Genomic DNA, 19,825 nt, shown 5'->3' with positions numbered 1-19,825 from the left:
TGGAAATGTCTGAGGGATGAAACTCAAAGCCCTGACACGAGACTGACACTGTGAGCAGTGTGTGTCCACCAAGGAGTGCTGCGTAGGTGCATTGTGCCCTTGAGAGAACAAATGCCTTGTGAGGTGACAGAAAAACCTATGGTTTTGTCACTATTGTTTTATTTTCACTGTACTAGTTCTTTTTGCATCTTTTGTGTTGCTGTAATGGAAGAGCATTCATGCAAACCACAAAAGTAAATGCCTCTACTGCTAGGAGCTGCTGTGGTGGTACCACACTCACACTGTCCTGCTGCCTGCCATCTGGCACTGAGTGGGAGCATTCTCATGGTGCTGCTGCCATGGTAGGTGTGGGGTTCTGTTGCCTGGCTCTGTGCTTCCGTGTCAGCCGGTGTGTTGCAGCAGGTGCTGGTAGTTCTGGGAGCTGTAGAGCACTTTCTGGTCCCATGAACTGGTGGGGACTCAGCAGTGCAGGGGGGCAGCCCTCCTGCCTGGGCCTCAAGTGTGGCTTTGAGGTTCAGAGGGGGCAGTGTGGAGTGGTGCCATGCAGCAGGTCAGGGCCTAGGGCCAGGGATGGAAGTGGAAGAGCCGAGCAGTGAGCAAGGAGGGATTTTCTCTGCCACATCTTCTCGTTTCTGTTTTTGTTCAGCTTTTTCCTATTTAAACAGCTATTTCTTCCCATTTGCCTTCAGATAAAATGAGGCCTCTGTTTGCAGAAGTCATAGAATCATAGAATTGTTTGAGTTGGAAGGAACCCTTAAATGTCATTTAGTGCAACTCCCCTGCAATAAGCTAACCCATAGCTCTTGTCAGGTGCTCTGGAGGTTCCGCTGGGCCTGCTGCTCAGCCTGTTTGGGTCTCTCTGGATGGCATCCCATCCCTCTCAGGCATGCTTACTGCACCACACAGCTTGGTGTCATCAGATCCTGTGGCACTATGTTAGGGGTGGCCGGAGCTAACTGTGAAACTGCATCTGACCCCACATCATTATGAACTTTAGCCCTGACTGGACAGGCCAAGCACATCCCTGCATGAGACACTCGGGACTCCATCTTGGGCTGAGAAGAGTGCATTCTGTCAGGGCATATGGAAGAGCGAGCTTAGCCAGGCTGAACTTTCCCACAACGTAAGTAGTGGAGGTCTTGTATAAAAACATTTGGCATTGTTCCCAGATGTTTTATTTCTTTAGAACCAGATGCACTCCCTGGGCCCCAGCAGCACGGAGCTGGCTGGGCTGCCCAGCTATCTGCCTGCTCTTTGCCTGCTGTGGGTGACTTCTCTGCTGCCCTTCTCCATGCTGTAGCCACAGTGCACTGCAAGGCTGTGAAAGTCATAAGCACGCTCAGTTAAGCAGCACAGGGACAGGCTGCAAATTTGGGCAGCCATGGAAGATGTCCTTTTTTTAACTGCTCCCAGTCTTCTTCACAGTTTAGAGCACCCTCAGCACACAGCGTGCCTCAGCTCCACGGCTGCCTCTTGAGCATTCAGTCATCTTCTGAGTGTGCCATGCTCTGCAGTCCCTCAGAGGTGGGTCTGTCACTTCCAGCTGGAGACAAGCAGTAATGCTGCAGCTGGCCAGGCCTGCCCTTGTGACTCTCCAGGCATATGCGGGGTAAGTCTTACAGTACAAGATTTTTCCAACAACAGGCCTGTTGTCCCGAGCTGCCTAGGGCAGCAGAATCTTTCAGAGTGCTTGGCCCTGGTGCTCTGCCTTGTACCAAATGCTGATGTCAGAGATGGAGCTGGAACATCCTCTGGAACATAGCAAGTGGAGGGGGGTGCCACGGGCTGTGCTGCAGGCTGGGCTCCTGGGCTGCCCAAATGCTTGTGAGGTGCTGGCGGCGCCTTATCCCCAGGCTTGCAGCTTCTCCTACGCATTCCTGCAGTGCTGCAATAGTCCCTTCCTGGGGAAGACTTAGGATTCAGGTGAGCCAGCTCACAGTGGCCTGTGCAGAGCTCTGGGTCTCAGTTCCTGTTGAAAAAATGGGGTGTGTTGCAGTTAGCTCACCTCAGAGTTTGTCAGCTAAGTTTATGTAATGGCAATGCAGAGTTTGGGCATGGCAGCCCGAGTCTGTGTTACATTGAGCTGTGGATCTCTTGAGAAATGAGCTTTGTCCCAGCTGGCCTCACTGGATGATTCTATGATCCTATTCTTTTGAGACAGCATGGTGAGAAGACTTCACAACTTCATTTCCTAACAACAGAAACGTGGGTGTGCTGTTTGTTGGTGACCCAAGCTGATTGTGTACAAACATATAAAATGTTCCCAGATCCCCATAGCCCATATTGGCTCTGCTAGTTGGGAAATCAGATGCAAGGTATTAACTCTGAACATCAAGAAACAATGCTGGTGAGAAGAAAGCAAGAGGAGTGGGACAGTATTATCTTTGCTATTTCTATTTGAGAACAAGAAAAAGGACTACAGGTATTTTGTAGAAACGTGCTATGGGGCAGCAGACTGCTGCAAGGGATTGCTCTGTGTTTGAGGGATGCAGTTTGACACAGCTGTGTTGGTAATGGATGAGAGGTATCCCCTCAGTCCTGGGCATTTTTACACTTGCCTCTTAAGTTCTGTGTGGCGTGTGTAAGTGCCAACTTCTCCCGGGTGTCCCCAAGGCCTCACAGAGATGCTGAGATCTGCTTGTTTTCTCTTCACAACCCGGTGCTTTTGAGTGGTGGTATGTGAAGTCTTTTCATACCCAGCACGGTAGAGCTGAGCTTCTGCAAGATGGAATGAATGTGAGGTGGTCTGCATCGCTCCCCCATTTTCCAAGGATTGTAGCAGGGCACAGACATGTGACTCAGCTTTGTTTTGACCTGGGATTATTAAACATCAGCTAAATGTCCTCCATGTCAGCAGCTGGAACCCACCCCTGTGGGCTGGGAAGCACGTGAGCACTGTGTTAGGAGCCGCTGAGTCTGTTAGACAAGCAGAGGTGAGGTTATGAAAGCTCCACGTCCCAAGGTGCAGGCAGCAGCAATGCTAAGCATGTACTCACAGTAGGTATGTGACAGCATTGCACATAAGACAGTATTTACATACATACGGCCAGCTGCACACATTCAGACTGACAGAAACACTCATCTCTCTCGCAAACAGCACCAATAGTCTCATCCTTTCCCCTTTTAGACACCTGTGTATACTTTCACCTCTCACACACACAAGCAGATGGATCTCAGCCAATTTCCAGAACACACAGCCCCTGCGAGGGATCAGGTCTGGACCTCCTGGACCCTCATGTTGCCAACTCAAATAGCTTCTACAGTGTCTGGCCCTCACTCATGTCTGTTCTATTACCTGGATATCATACCATCTTGATATGCAACCACAGAGTACACCTGTACTCTCATGGTTTCTACTGTATTTTCTACCACGGTTAATTAACTCTTGGGCAACCTCCCCCCATGTCCATACTTTGCATCCTGACTGCAGATGGTTAGATGTTTCTTCAGACACTGCCCAGGTTCTTTCTCCCTGGGATGTGGCCTGTATCTTCCCTTGTAGTTGTATGCCTATGGGTTTCAGTGCTTCTGGAAGCCCCCTGATTAAAGGGGTCGTCATCTCAGGATCAACAGGCATCATCACAGGTGATTCATGGTGTGGATGCAGCTTTCTGTCATTTGGAGACAAGCAGCCTTTTGAACATTTTCCACTAATTGATCAACTGTCCCAATAATGGGAAGAGGGTCTCCCCTTTCTATAGGGTTAAGACTACCTGTCCAATAGGCAGCCCTCTGTGTTAAGGACCAAGGAACAGGATTGTTGCCAGTAGTTAAAAATACTCCTGGCCCCCAGTAACCTTCAGCTTCCTTTTCAGATAACAGTATTTGGTCTCCACCAGCGAGACTAACCTTCCATACATACTCTGTCTCTGGTTCCTTTGGAGAGCGGCTGTGCATCACTCAGCCTCAGCCACATGCAACACCGAGATTCCCTAACAGCTGGTACAGGCGAAAGGCGCTTTTCTCACTGAGGAAGCAGATTGGTGTGGCAGAAGATGACCAGAGCTGAGGTGCAGTGCCCAGAGAAGAAGAATGCCACCCACTGGGCTGTGGCAGGCAGTGGCCACATCTGCCTTTGCAGAGTCTGCTGAGTTTCTACTGCAGAAGTGGAGTCTGCAGGGACACCCAGGGAGGGGCGGGAGGGGCACTTCCCGCAGCACCCCATGCCATCAGATGCAGCTGAACGGGAGTTGTGTTGGTTGCCATAACAACTGGGTGAGCTCATATGACCCGTTCCACTTTCTAAATATAAATCTGTTTCACACAGTGTATATGACACCATGGAAACCAAATGTTGAGCAAGAAAGATTGCATAAAAATGAAGAAAACACAAAATGATTCAATGTGCTAGAGAGACTGGGCAGTGCCGGAGGGGCTCCAAGGGGCCCCGATGTTTCCATTTGCCATGGTGTGAGTTACAGTGACTGTGCTCACACCCAGCCTGCAGAGGCCATGTGGGGCATTTCTGGGGTGGGAGCTTTATTCTGGGGGGTGGGTGCAGGTCTCAGTGTCTCAGCGTCTCACTGCTGCTGCTGAGGGCTTTCACAGACTTCTCTCAGTAACAATCCTGTTTGAAGCATCAGCTACACTCAGATGCAGACTCAAACCCCAGTTCTTTGGCTGCACTGTATTGGTCTTAATTCTGCTTCACGCAATTGTATAGATGCATACCTTTGTCAAGATCAGTGTTTATGGAACCTGTAGCTAGACAGAAACATCAGCTCATTGATGTCATCACAGAGCAAGCTTTTCTACCCAGGACAGGGACTGTTCTTGTGCAGAGTTGTGGCAGCTTTTCCCTGTTGTGTCACTGCATTCCTTCTTGCAGGTGGTTTCACTGCATTTTGTTGTCTGTTCTCTGTGCGTGATCCTCTGATACTGGGCAGAACACTGCAAGGACTTTGCAGCCTTTCTCTTTCTCTATACTATCAGGCCTGCTGCAGAAGTGCAGTATGACTCCAAGCGAGTGGCATTAGCAGGTAGTACTGCATTTAGTTCATAGGATTGTAGAATGGTTTGGGTTGGAAGAGACCTTGAAGATCACCTAGTTCCAACCTCACTACTATGGGCAGGCATACCTCCCACTAGTCCAGGTTGCTCAAATTCTCACAGCTAGAGATATCCACTTCATCTGCTTCAGGGCTGGGTACTCTGCTTTAATAGGGCCGTACAGTCATAGAAGAACTGAATTTGGAAGGGACTTCTGGAGGTCATTGCTTAGGGTGTTCAGAGGTTGACTTGCCTCTGTGGGCTGTGTGTTTGAGAGAGCCTCAGGGTTGCCCTCCCCTGGAGTGCAATGTGAGGTAACACATCTCCATGAGGCTTTTAAGCACACAGATGTTTCCTCCCAAGGATCCCTCTATGAAGGAGAAAGGGGATTTCCTGCAGTTTGAAAATGGGAAGTGATCATACTCTGTTGAGCAAGGCTAGATTCATCTCAGTGGATCAGTCATCATGGGATGGACTGATGTGTGTGGGCCCTTCATTCCCTGTTGCCTCATTTGGCTGCATAAAATGAAATGCTGTTCTGTGGCCAAGACTGTGGCTCCCAAGCAGGTCATGACACACTGGGGTGGCTTCTCTGCCCCCCATTTGTTGTCCACTCCCTAACATCCCCCATCTGATGCCCATCAGTGCTGGAGGACTGGGTCACAGGTAGTGGTCAGGTTCATGTGCTCTGCCATAAGAAGCACATCTTTCTGTCTCCATCAGTGCTAGCGTGGGTTGGTCCTACTTTCTTAGGTTTGCTTTTGTTATGCTCTCAGTGGAATCATTAAGGGTGGAAAAGACCTCTAAGATCATCAGGTCCACTCATCAACCCATCACCACTATGCCCACCAAGCCATCTCCCACCCAGTCCTATCTTCCCCATTGTGGGCACAATCTCCCCAACCACAGCTGCCCAAATTCCCCTCCACTCCCACCCAGCTCCCTGGCTGTGGTGCAGATGTACCCAGAGCTCTGTTTTATGGCAACACACCCCTAAAGACTGTGTTTGCAAGGAATTTGACTCTGGGGGCTGGCATACTTGTCTCTGCCAGCACCCTACACTTGGAAAATGAAAACTATTTCTGAGACACAGGCTGAGAGATGTGTTGTGACTTCATGCTGTGGGAGAGACCAAAATGAGTGCTTTGGTACTAAAGAGCTCAGTGTTTTGAGATTCATCTGATATTTCATGTGTATTCCTGGTTCCTTTCTGGCTTTCATGTATCAGAAGACTCTTCTCCCTGTGCTTCTGCAGACGGCACATGAAAACAATTTGTCATGGAGAAGGAAGCCTGCTGGGCAGGTGGCTCCTCACTCAGTGCTCCTGCTGAATGGATGTCTGATCTTAGAGAATCTTATAGGAGAGAAATGCTTGTGCTCTTGATTTTGAATGTTTGGAGAGACACTTGGGTTCCCTTTCCAGTCAGCAAACACAGATGCAGAAGGATTTTGTTGGGGTCACACATTCTCATTGTTCACATTTCCTGTTTCCTCCATGGTGTGCTGCAGACATCCTTTCCAGGTCCAGATTTGCCCACCAGCACCGTGTAGAGGTTGGTGTCTCTCCCAGCAGTGACAGCTGGGGGTGTGGCATTGTTTCTCCCAGCTCAGAGGCACTGTGGGAGTTGTGAGATTTGAGAGACAGGAAGGCTTGCCAGCCCACCCAACCCCAGCTTCTGCACAGCCGGATTGGGGAATTTCTGAGTCCCGTCTTATCCCCTGACTGTAATAGAGCACTTCTTCTAGAAAGGGGAACTTAATCTTGATGGAGGAACTGCAAGAAGTGAACGGTCCCCTGGTAAGTCATTCCAGTTAGTAACTATCCCCATGACTGACAGATTCTGTTTAATATGAACCTGTCTAGTCTCAACATGCAGTCATTGTCTGCTATTCTGTCTTTGCCTGCTGGTTCATAATGCTCTCTGCTAATAACAAAACCTCCTGTCCATGTTCACTGTCCTCTATTGCGATTTACAGTTCTCATAAACTATACTTTTTGTTTTTATTCTCCTAAAAATAGTAACAAGATACTGGAGTGATGGCAGGCTTGCCGAGCTGTCCAAGGCAGGGGTGTGCAAGCAGACATGCTTCTTCTCCTGTGATCCGAGTTGGGGCACAGGGTGTGCTCTGCTAAGAGCGGGGCTTGGGGAGAGAATTGGAAGCGTGTCTGTGTGTGCAGTGCCAGCTTTGGAGCTGGGCTCTTGAACACCATCTGCTGGTTGCTTCCTGTCCCTGTGTTGCCTTCTGGCTTTGCCTTGTCTCCTGCACTGTGAGTAGAATTGCCTACATTACATGCCATGTTAGTCTGAACTCCTCTTGTGTGGGTGTGCAAGTATGGTTCAATTGTAACTGTGCTGATGCTGGAAAAAGGGAATGTCTTGGACTGGACTGTGTCTGCCGAAGCAGAGTCACTCTACTCTGACTCTGATCTCCTGACAGAGCTGGGATGGTGCACTGTCCCCGTGGCCTCCACAACACTCATTTCTCAAGGATGCACAGCTGAGTCAGGCAAAACTATTGACTGTGATGCATTTTAGAGCCCAGTTCTATATGCCGCTGTCCCACACCATATATCCCAGAGCTTCCTGCTATCTCTGCTTCAGTGAGTGCAGGCTGCTGAGGAGTAGAGGTTGAAAACAAGTTTCATTTCTTCCTTGATCCCTTCTCTGTTCCATTCTCACTTCCTTTCTTCCCCTCAGAGTATTTAACGGGAGCGGAGCTGTGATGGGAAGTGCAAGTGTGTGCAGGAGGGGACTCCAGTGGGACCAATTAGAGATTCTAATACAGAAGTGGCCCTCGTAAACAGAAGTTCTTCTTTTGCAGACCCCAAGGTGGGGTAAAATACTGCACAGTATTCTAGACAGAGCTACTGTCTAGAATCATATTCCTCACAAATAAAAGGAAGAGATCCACATATCCGTAGTTCGTGTGTATCCAAGCAAACCAGTGTTCTGTTGTTTATTAGAACTACTGCATTTAGCAGCCCTGTGGTTTTCCTTATGTTCAGCCCTCTTGACCATCATTCACAGGGACTGTTGTGCTCTCAGCACTTTAGTATTTGCAGAATCAGAAGCAAGAGTAGAAGTATTACTAACTTCAAAATAGAATTAGTAATTACAAAACATGTTTGGATGCTTTTTTGAACTGATACATTTTGACAGAAGTTCGAGCTAAAACATTGGCTTAATTTTGTTCTTTATACCGTTTTTCACTCTAGTTTAAGTGGTGGTCACAGTGGTGCCCAGTCTCTGTTGTCTGCCTCCATCTCTTGGCTTTTATTTAAGAGCACATCTGTAGCATCTGACCTCTGCATTTGCTGCAGCCTGCCAGGGAGACCAGAAGCAACTGAAAAGGTCGCTCAGAGGATGTTGGAGCAATTGCAAAGCTTTCATTAAGCAAACCAGTGGGTGTCTGTCCTTGCAGGGTGCTGGTGCCAGTGGTGTGAAAGGAAGTGATATAATGGGGCCCTAAGAGTGTGCCAAACTTTGTTTTGACCTTCTTGGTATAGGGGTACACTGTTGGGCTTCATTAAGCAAAAGGAGGAACAGGGATGGATGTGGTTTCAGCTCCAGGAGGCAAAGAAGGTGTAAGGACAGAAGTGGGAAGAGCGCAGTAAGTGTATACAATTCTCTAACTTCTATATTCTGGAACAGAACCCAGGATGGGATTACCCTGAATTCCTCTTCATTAGGTCATCTTGCACAGCTGAGATAGTCTGTTGTAGCTTTGTAACTATCTTCAAGGTTGAGCAGTGAATCCCAGTCTGCTTTCTAATTCTTCTGGAGCTGGTAGACTCTTGCACTGTGGAATTTCAATTTTCTTCAGTATGTTTTGTCAAGCAATAATGAGGGTCATTAATCCTTCAGTAGAGAGTTCAGGAGCTCACCCCAGAGTTGTTCCCTTACTCTGTGCTGCCCCTTGGAAAATGTTTGGAGAAGGGCTGGTTTGTAGTTAAAAATATAACCTGGAACTGACTTGCTTTCTGTTCTGATCTGAACTTCCCTGTGTATGTCACTTGACCTCAAACCTCTGAGCATCCTTTGGGCTCGGCTTTCTTTACAAACCTACCTGTGCTCTGGATAAGGACTGTGTGTGGGTACACTTCAGGAGGTACTTCTGTAGAAATCAACCAGCCTTCCTCTTCGCTATCAGCAGAGTGACTGGGGTAACTGCACTGATTGGGCACACTTGTTGAAGTGTCCTTTCTAGTTCCCCATGCTTCATTCCATTAGGTGGGGCTGTAGAAAGGGGGAGCTGAGAGAGACAGAAATGGAGAAGCTCCTCAGTGTGGCAGGAGAGAGTGACGTATTCGCCAATTAACCCGACTTATCCCGGGACCTCGACTGTCTGGGGGAGAGACACAAACATGGATGCCATGATGTCTTCTCTCAATTTATTGCTGCATCCCATTTCTTATATACCATCCTAAATCCCGCGCAGACGCGTACACCCGCTGCGCAAAACCCGATGCACGCTAGAGAACCTGTACACACACCTACCTAAACCCCCCGCCCACTAACTCTTAAGCTACAGGCCTAACTTAGCTATTCTAGAACACTCCATCTACTCAGAACTACTGTATTCACTCATAAATCCTTACAAAGATAACTTAGTAACCCAACAGGGGAGCACACAAACGAAGAGCAGCCAAAGCCATCTGGCACAAAAACAGTTTTGTCTAAGGCTCACACGGTTGGTGCCGCAGACCCAGGCACTGGTCAGCATTGCCTGCGCGAGCAGTGGGTGCTCCCAGTGACATCGCACCTTTGGGAGCTGCAGGGAACTATTTTCAGTCCTGACTGAGAATAAAATCAAACAGAAGGTGATGGTGGATGCTGGGTCTGTATGCATGGCTGGGCAAGCAGGTCCTTTTGTGGTGCCAAGACATGGCTGTAAGGAATTGGAAACAAGCATGTGATTGGCGGAGCTGTGTGCAGAGTGGCATTACTAAGTGAAACAAGGCACTGCTGTCAGCAAGCACTGTGGTGGAGAGGAACTCAGATAACCCAAAGATGAAGGTGGGATACCGGTTTTTCTGTCAGATTCTTGAACTTCAGTGTTTTCATTAGTAGGATTAGTCACTTTCACAGTGGGCTGTATGAAACATGGAGGTATTTCTGTGGCACGTGAGGAGCAATCCTGCCCACAGAAAAGTGGATATGGTCGTGCTAGTTTGACTAAGACAGGAATTTCATTTTGTACATTTCTAGGCAATATGTAAGAGAGGTTTCCCTGGCATGCTAAACTGAGATCAGCAAAAAGTAAATATTGAATAGCAACGTAAACCATGAAAAAGTCTGCTTCCTCACATGTACATGATTTCATTAAGCAGAGAGCAGAAGAATCATAGAATGAGAGAATCACAGAATTACCAAATTTGGAAAAGACCCACAGGATCACCCAGTCCACCCACCCAGCCATCACCAACAGTTTTCAGTAAACCACGTCCCTCAACACAACATCCAAACGTTCCTTGAATGCCTCCAGGATCGACATCTCCACCACCTCCCTGGGCAGCCCATTCCACTGCCTGACCACTCTTTCAGAGTAGTTCCTAATGTCCAGCCTGAGCCTCCCCTGGCACAGCTTGAAGCCATTCCCTCTGGTCCTATCACCAGTTACATGAGAGAAGAGGCCAAACCCCAGCTCACTAAAACCTCCCCTCAGGTAGTTATAGGGAGCAATAAGGTCTCCCCTGAGTCTCCTCTTCTCCACACTGAACATTCCCAGCTCCCTCAGCCTCTCCTCATAAGGCCTGTGCTCCAGACCCCTCACCAGCTTTGTTGTCCTTCTTTGAACACGCTCCAGGGCCTCATTGTCTTTCGTGCAGTGAGGGGCCCAAAACTGGACACAGCATTCAAGGTGCAGTCAGGGAACAGGAACAGATAACAAAGATCCTACTGATCAGTTGTGTGAAGCACTGTGCTAGCCTCAGGCATGCAAAACATACACTTGAGTCATATTCTATAGAGAGCCACAGAATCAGACTCACAGAATGTCTGAGGTTGGAAGGGACCACTGGGGACCATGTAGTGTAACCCCACAGCGTCAGTCGGGGTCACACAGAGCACGCTGCCCAGTAGCACATCCAGGCAGATCTGAATATCTGCAGGGGAGATGTGCAGCATTTGCCAGGGCTCTGCCACCATCACAATGAAGCATTTGTTTCTTGTGTGCAGATGGAGCCTCCCAGGTTTGAGCCTCTTGTCCTGTTGCAGGGCACCACAGAAAACAGCCTAGTCCTATACTTCACCTAAGATACTTGTGCACATTAATAAGATCCCCTATCTGTCTTCTCCAGGCTGAACTGGCCTGGTATTCCCCTTAGTATCTCCCTTGCTAACTTGTCCAATTCACATTGGGTCAGATGTGTCTCCCAGGCTCTATCTCTGCCCAAGAGAGGAGCTGAAATCTGAATCAGCACAAGCTCAGTCTGTGCTGCAGTGTCAAGATAATGCTTATCTCACACTGGATCCATACGGCTGCCTTGCAGGCTGTGATCTGCCTTTACCAGCTACCTGATGAGGCACATATATAAGATGGTTTTTTTGTTCATTGCTTCCTGAGGACCATCATAATCCATCTTCTCAAATTGAAAAGAAAAGCAAAATAAACTTTTGGCTCCAAAAACACTAAATGTCTCATTTGTTCTGTATTGGAACAGAGTTGAAATTTCCTGCAGAAATCAGATCTGTAGGAGAAAGGCACATCACAGTGTGTTTTTTTTTTCTAACAAATCCATTCGTTTTGTCAGTGTTTGAATATCATATACAGCAGATGCTGAAACTCTGCCTTCCCTCAGTGTGGCTGCCTTTGAATTTAGTGCTGCCATTTCTTACCTCTTCACCACGTCAGAAGGCATGTTCTGGGTGGAGATTTGCTTCTGTTGAACAAATAAATCAATTTCACATGTTTTTCCTTGTTCTCCTTTATTTCTAAGGCAAGGCAAACAAACAAAAATTCCTAAAAATCAGAATATTACATGCCTGGTTTGCCTTAGGGAGTGAAAAAAGACAAAATGATGTTCTCTGAATGTGAGCCAGCAAGAGGCTGTTGGGCTCAGAGTTGCAGGCCTGTGAATCTGCGACTGGCAGTCTCTGGCCATGTATCTCAGGTCTTGTCATTCAGTGTCCCTGGTTGAAGGGAACAGACAGGGATGAAGCCCACTTTGCTGTTCTCACATCAAGCAGCTGCTGTAATTCCCTCTCTACCAAGGAACTACCAGAGCTGCTTGGAAGAGGTGATATCACCAGGTGTTACAATGTCGTGCCCTTCAGCTTCACCTTTTCCTTTTCCTTGCAACCTGAACTCCAGCACACCAAGGCCTGCAACTGAGTTGATGAAGAGATGTACAGCTGAGGTGGCACTTGAACCTTCATAGCAGTTCTGAGCAGCAGCATGATGCTTATTCCTTGCTCTTCCGAATGATGTGGTTCACTCCTAGTAAGTTGGATCCTAACCATCAGGATGATAGCCATATAAAGACATCATCCTGCTTCCACATGATGTGGATGCAGATTACATCTGGATCAGTAATTTATGCACTGATAATTGTATACATTATCAGTATATAATCAGCATACTGATGATTGTACTTTAGCATGCTGCTCCTTTTAGGCAACAGGGCTCTGCAGTTTCTTCTTGACAACGTCTAAAGCTGATGGTGCCACTATAGATTAAATTTGGACAGAACCTTTATGACCAGTGCTTTCACCTGCCAGTATATTCATGTTAATGTAAATGATAGTGCCACATGCAAGTCTTTCTTTCTCAGGTAGATGATTGCCTTCTGCTATGCACATTATCATTTAATGAGAGTGCATTTGTTAGACAGGTCCAGTGCTTGTGGAGCATCAAATAGATTCAGATCAAAGAAGCTTAGAAGCTATCCCAGAGCTCCAAGGGAAGATTTCTAGGAGATAAGCTGTGTTCTGGGGACAGGACAGATAAGAAGAGCAATGGATGGAACTCTTTGGATGTCTTGCAGTCTCTGGAATGCTAAACCATATGATCCTTTTCCAGATGTGTGTCTGGTCAGACTTTACATTATCTAGATATCAACTTAAAGGATTGTGTTTTTTCTTTCTTTTTCTTCTTTTTTTTTTTTTTTTATTTTCCCTCAGCAGAAGCCCAGAAAAGCAACTCATCAGCCAGGAGAAGATACCTTGAACGGCCATCTTCCCCCAGGCTGGCAGAGCTATATGTCTCCACAGGGCCGCAGGTACTATGTGAACACCTTCACAAATGGTAAGTGGAGGCTCCAGTAGATGTGTCACTTCATGGCAGACATCTGCTGCAGGTAGTTGTCTCTCAAGTTAGTTTTGATAGTTGCTAGTCCCAGAGAGTTACAGAAATGAATGAATGACCCTGCTGCCATATAAACTGATTACAACTAGATCTAGTCTCTAGCCCTCTTTCATCTTAATTATGACCATTCAAAGATGTCTGTAAAGTAGAAGCCCTGCCATGAATGAATTAGAATATAAAGCATCGTAACAATTTAATTTCTACTACATTTGTTTATTTCTTTTCCTTTCAGCTGGAGATATGTGTACCTATCTATGTACATACATTTAGGGTTGTTTGATGCTGATGTTCAGCATCACTAAAGCATCTTCAGGGGAAAACAGAAATAGTTAATTGGAAAGTTGCTCAAGTTGGAGTCAGTTTCTCTGTGGAATCAGAAGAAGAAATGCATGTGTAATGGGATATCAGAGATAGACTTTTCAGTCCATACTTCTGTCTTTAAATCACTGTCTTGCTAATAAACAGACTTAACTCATAGTCTTATCAGCAATTCAAGACCTGTCAAACTTGTACCACTTGACTTTTACACCGTCTTACCTGCTTTTCTGGTCGTGAGCTTAGAACACCATTGCAAAACTTGTGACCTGCAAAACCAGATGTTTGAAACAGAAATAATGACAGGATGAGGAGAGGACAGCAAGAGATCACTGTGTTTACAACATAACCAAAGCCACCAACCTCTTTCTGACTCACTGTAGGGGCAAGAAAGAGGCATGGACTGTCAATGAGCCTTCTGGTCCATTCAGGGACTGATGTGTTTTGCTCCAGATGACTTTGTCCTAGAAGTCTGCCAAGTCCTTATTTACCTTAGCTTTATGTGCTGACATCTCACTGGACTATTTAGAAAGCACGTTACCATTAAACACTTGCCTTCATTTTGAAGCATAGTGTGCTCTGGCTCATTGACAACATCTCTTGCAGGTTGGAGAGATCATTAAAAGTTAAGTGCCCTGCAATCGAGGTGGTGGTTAAGCTCAGTCCTGAGCCAGCTTTTTACAGACAATACAGCAAGGAACAGTAGCCCTGTCCTGCTTCAGAACACTAGGTCAGAAATCAGGCTCTCACCAAACAGACAGGGTAGCTCTGGTATAGGCTGCGTGGAGAGGTGGTAGAATCTCCATCCTTGGGGGTTTTCAGTGCCTGGATAACAAAGCTGTGATGTGTTGTTGGCAGTGATACTGCTCGGAGAGACTTCTCACTTTCAACCTGTCCTCAGAGAATGCCCAGATCACCACTATTTGCCATCTCACTTGATGCAGTGGGATTGCTGTGGAGCAAGGAATATGGTTTACAGAGCAGCAGAGAATAGAAGAGTGGATAAAAGAGGGATTTCTGTATTCTGGTCCTTGCTTTAGGGAGCACTTAAGTTCTGTTTAGGTGTTATGGTTTTGTAATCTGGTTGGTGTTGGTATTCCACATCAGAACATCATGTAGGATAATGGGAGTTACGGGGACAAGTTTTTTTTTCTGCGGGCTGCCTTAAATGGGCACGTGGGGGGCGGCACCGGAGGGGAGGTCGGGAAGGGGACGGGGTTTCTGGCCCGGCTCCCTGCCAGGAGACAGCGTGGTCGGGACTTGTGCCTCCCGCAGCCCGTCGGTGAGATTAGGATTTGGTTTTCTCCTTGTTGAAACTCTCTCGTTGTTGTTTAGTGTTACTGGGTTTATTAAATTGCCGTTCGTTCTCAGATCATCCTTTCTTCATTTTTTTTTCCTCCCAGACCCATTCGCGGTCTCCCTTCCCGTCCCCTCTCCGGGAGCGCACGTGGCCGGGCCGCGCCGCGCCGCACCGCGCTGTTAGGGAAGGGAGGTACTTTTGTTCCTGCTCCCCTGGGTTTGTTCCCTTGTCACGAGGGAGCTCTAGAGAGAACCCCGTGACATTAGGTGAGTGGGTAAAATATATAAACGACTTTAGGAAGACCAATTAGAGTCTAAAACTCCTCCCTAGAGTAGTCATAAATTCAAGTGGTATCGAAGCAGGACTTTTCTGTCATGTTTGTCATACTGCACTCAAGATCCATGCATTTCTGAGCCTCCCACACCTTCCATGAAGTCTGTAGCCCTTTGTGAGACAACAGTATTCTCTTGCAAGCACGTTCAAGGACACTGTACAGGGACAATTCCAGTTTACCTGGTGTTCTTGGCCAGCTCAGTTTCTCCCAGTCTGCTCAGGCAGAATGTGCTACTGCATGAAAATCTGTGTGTATATTACTTTTGTTTGCTAGACAGTCATTTTGATGGTTTTGCTTGTTTTTTCTGTTTTGTTTTGTTTGTTTTTTGCTAAAGTTGGGACATACTGTGGTGTCACATTCACATTGCAGATGTCTTCCTCAAAGTGAGCTGTTTGCCAAGGAAGTGTGACACCTGTAGTGTCATTCAGGCCTCAAACAAAGCAGAAGTTGGATGCAACCTCCAGACCTTTCAGTTGAAGCAGGTGATGAAGCCCCATCCAGCCCTGGCAGGACAGTAATTTTATTGCATCTGACTGGCTCTGAGCTTTGTTCCTGAAACATTGGTAGTTCAGGACATAGGAAGCTTGTTCAGTCTCATCTTGGATATGTGCTTTTTTCCTTGACTTTAATGCACAGTTGGTGCTGCTGTGCCATGCAGTCACCACAGTCACATTCGGCATTTGAGGCCTGCTGTTTAACAGTGGGATGGCACCTTGGCACTCACACTCAGAGATTATTACTCAGCTTTGAGACTAAGGGTATGTCAAAGATAATATGCTATAAACCTGCTGTCCCTACCTTTCCTGTGGCAGAGCTGCATTGGCACAAGTAATGTTTATAGCAAGTTTCATAGACTGGACATCTCACTGATGTCACCTGCTGTTTTTTCTTAACTGCTTATTTGTCTTGTCAGTGCTGCAGCTGCTACTGGCAGTGTTTATCATGGGGATATGGTGCCAGCATACATCTCTGTCACAAAGTTTCATGTCCCTCTATTTGCCACCTTGGCATCATTTTTTTCAGTAGCAGAACCTAGTTTTCCAATGAGGTCTTTTCTTTTGTGTGGATGCACTGTAAAATTAGTCTCTGTTGTAGCAAAATGATGATTGATGGAATACCACAGAGATGTAACTGTTAAGTTGCACAAGCATGGTAATATGAAGGCCAGTAGCTATGTTCCTAGAAACTAACTATGTTCCTGGTTGGCTTCTAGCCTCTCTTAAAAAGTTAAAGGTATTTTGCTTACCATTACCCACCAGTAACAGTTGATCCAAAATTGTTGGCTTGTGAGGTTGTAACCATTTTACATATCTCCCAGGAAGCAGCTGTCTCTTTATAGAATCACAGAATCAGAGAATTACAAGATTAGAAGTGACCTACAAGATCACATAGTCCAACCATCCTCCCATTACCGTAGCTACAGCAAACCAGTAAACCACCTCTTGTAGCTCCACATCCAGATGCCTCTTGAACACCACCAGGGATGGTGACTCCACCACCTCCCTGGGCAGCCATTCCAGTGCCTGACCACTGAGAGAAAAAGCTTTTCCTTATGTCTAATCTAAACCTCCTCTGGTACAACTTGCGGCCATTTCCTCGGGTCCTGTTTGTTGCCTGGCAGAAGAGGCCGAGCCCTCCTCATTACAACCTCCCTTCAGGAAATCATAGAGTGCAATGAGGTCTCTCCTGAGCCTACTCTTCTCCAGGCTAAACAATCAAGTGTGTCTTCTCCAGGCACTGAAGCGCCAAAATTGTCTAAGGCAACTGTAAAACTTTGTTTTCAGCTTTGTTAGAGTGGTTTGTACGTTATGTACCCGCCCCCTCCCCCCCCACACACACACACTTAAATCTTTAAATCCATAAAGAAATTTATCTGTCTCAGACTTGGTCTGAACTCAGCTTGGTGAGAGAGCAAATGGTTTTGAAGAAAAGATGACAGGCTATTCTCTTGGTTTACAGCTGGTGTGTCGAGCTGCTGTGAAGACTGGAGTTCTGTATTTTTTCCCTTTTTTAAAGAAGTTAGAATATTCTTCCTACCAAGGCATTTCTCTGTTATTTGCTCTGTGCCTCCTACCCACTGGGGCTGAAGCAGGCAGTGAAGCTGAAAAGAGGGAAGAATTTAATTCTGCTAATTCATGCAGAAACTTCAGAGGATAAACTAATAATAACTAGGAAAAGCAAACAACTGCCCAGTGGGAGGAGTGGGAGATGCAAGTGTGCTTCCTCAGGTAGTGATATGGGGGAAAGTGGCCAGAAAGTGAATGGAAGGAAGGGTGAGCTCGTCTCCATGTCAGAGCATCCAGGAATATCCTCAGCTCTCCCTGCCTGGAGGCCTGCTTACAGTTTGTTTGAGGTCTGCCTTACCCATGTTCCATTCATGCCCTGGGGAGCCTGTCCAGCCACTTCCATCCAAGAATGCAACCGCTCAGCCTCTGCCTACAGGATGCTGCAACAGAAGCTGTCTCTAATCCCACCTCTGCCAGAGTCTAGAGTTATCCCAACTTGGCCTGCCACAAGACACCTAAATGCTAGTTTTAGAAAGTGGTGGGATTTTTTCTTCTTAACTTCAATACTGAGGTTAGGAAGTAAATGTAACATTGCATTTTTGGTTGAAAGGTGCTCTACAAGGTCTTCTGTAGTCTGAAGCGCTCAAAGATCCCAAAGCTTCCAGCTCATTTTTATATGTGTTTATTGCTATCATGTGTATGTCCTTTGATTATCATTGTATGCCTCTCATGCATGAGGTAGAGGATGGTCCCTTAGTTCAGCCATATGCTAATCATATGTGGAAGGTTCAGGCACTGGGTTCACTGTCTATTAATTTAACTACTGTATTTGGATATTCCCTGAGTGACAGACATGTCCTTCTCTTGCAGTACTCCAGGTGTCATATGTGCCCAATCAAGTTGCCCTGTCAGACTTATCTCAGAATGGCGTAGGCTGTGGCTGTTCACCTAATTCAGAATTGTGGCTGAGCCCTGGGATGGGTAGGAGCACAACATAGCTTCCCACCACACTCTCACCATGGTGTGGAGCTGCAGGGCGAAGCATCACCTCACAAAAGGTGAGCGCTGGCAGAAGCAGGCTTTCTTGGCAAGGTCACAGCCATCTTAGTACTTCTGTCACCAACAAGAAGTAATCGGATGAGGCATGCACCCTCTCGGCAGGACTGTGGCTAAACATCTGTGCCTCCAGGCAGGGCAAGGACCCCACAAGCAGCAGGGCAGCTCTGTTACAGGAAGTCAAGTCTTAAAAACAGCAAAGGCAATTTGAAAGCTGGCTGGTGGAAAAGCAAACTAAATAGAAGAAAGACTTTGTGAAATTACTATAAAGATGCTGCAAAACTGCTGGGAGAATCATATTCAGAAGAGTGGTTCTCAATGGTCCCTTGTCAAGGGAAGTTAGCACTGAAGGAAATCCTGCAGAGATTTCCCCAGGCTTTGTTCTAGTCAGTATTTCCAGTAATGAATGGCATGTTGACACTGAAAGTACTTACTCAAATGTTAACTTCAAATGAAAGCTGGGAGAGAACATTGTGTACTGCACAGAACAAGCTCAGAATTCAGAATCATGCTGCTAGAAGGGTAAGAAACTGCTCAGTAAAGATGTGTTTAAGATGGGAGATTTCATCAGAACTGATTAAGTGACAAAGGCAGGCAATGGAGCAGTATACAGACAAAGATTTAGAAGGTTTGGAGGGTCTGAATCTGAGTGCAGGCCAGAAGGTTTGTGCTGTTACAAAAACAGCCAGTATTTTTCATTGTATAAATAGGAGTGTTGTCTGTGCGGTATGAAGTAATCCTTCAACTGTACATGGAAATTATAAAGCCTCCACTGGAATGTTTTATCCTGTTTGGCCTCTACACTCCAAGAAGAATGTAAGCTGGCTGGATAAAAAGAAGAAAGCAGCAAGGAAGATGGGAGATGTGGAAAGCGTGGCATGTGGGTGCATGTTGACGTTGGGTCTGAATGCCCAGCTATTTCCCGAGCAGCAGCAGCCCCCCTAGCCAACTCGCTTTTATAGCTTTTTCACACAATGTCATATGTTGTCCAGTTTGGATCAGTTGTCTTGGTTCTGTTCTCCCATCTCCTTGTGCCACCCAAAAATGATTATTTATATTGAAGACTGTTTTGATGTTGAAGAGATTGGGGTTGGGAATGATAAAGTCTAGTGTCAATGGATAAGGATCTGGGAGAAGGCCTGTGGGGGAGACATCTTGGTTGGGATTTGCAATAGACGGCCTCATCAGGAGGAACTGATGGATGAGGCATTCTATGAGCGGCTTGCTGAAGTTGTGTGATCACCAGCACTCGTTCTCATGGGAGACTTCAAATTCCCTGATATATGTTGGCAATTTAATACAGCAGAAAGGAAGCAGTCCAAGAGATTTCTAGAGTGTGTGGAAGATAGCTTTCTTACGCAGCTGGTATAAGAGCCTACCAGGGGTTGTACCCCGCTAGACCTGCTCTTCACTAACAGTGAAGGACTGGTAGGAGATGTGAAGGTTGAGAACTGTCAGAAGGATGACTACAAAACTGCTGTCTTGAACTTCCAGAGGGCAGACTTTGACCTGTTCAGG

At 46.7% G+C, this 19,825-nt stretch overlaps 1 protein-coding gene across 5 annotated transcripts in view; it reads left to right on the top strand.

The window, feature by feature from the left end:
• GAS7 (growth arrest specific 7) overlaps positions 1-19,825 on the top strand; it is a 104,655-nt gene that overhangs the window by 26,012 nt on the left and 58,818 nt on the right. For 2 of the 5 annotated variants that reach the window (XM_072351633.1, XM_072351631.1), the window contains exon 2: positions 13,116-13,236. The exons of 1 other annotated variant lie outside the window; for it this stretch is intronic. In XM_072351633.1, the coding sequence (XP_072207734.1) occupies positions 13,116-13,236 (121 nt within the window). Of the gene's footprint in view, positions 1-13,112; positions 13,237-19,825 lie in introns of all 5 variants that reach the window. 2 more of the 5 variants (XM_072351632.1, XM_072351630.1) reach the window with 1 other exon arrangement.

This window comes from Excalfactoria chinensis, chromosome 17, assembly GCF_039878825.1.
Source record: "Excalfactoria chinensis isolate bCotChi1 chromosome 17, bCotChi1.hap2, whole genome shotgun sequence".
Classification (NCBI taxonomy): Eukaryota; Metazoa; Chordata; class Aves; order Galliformes; family Phasianidae; genus Excalfactoria; species Excalfactoria chinensis.
Note: the sequence above shows the minus strand (reverse complement) of the source record. Positions and strands in the feature narration are given on the sequence as shown.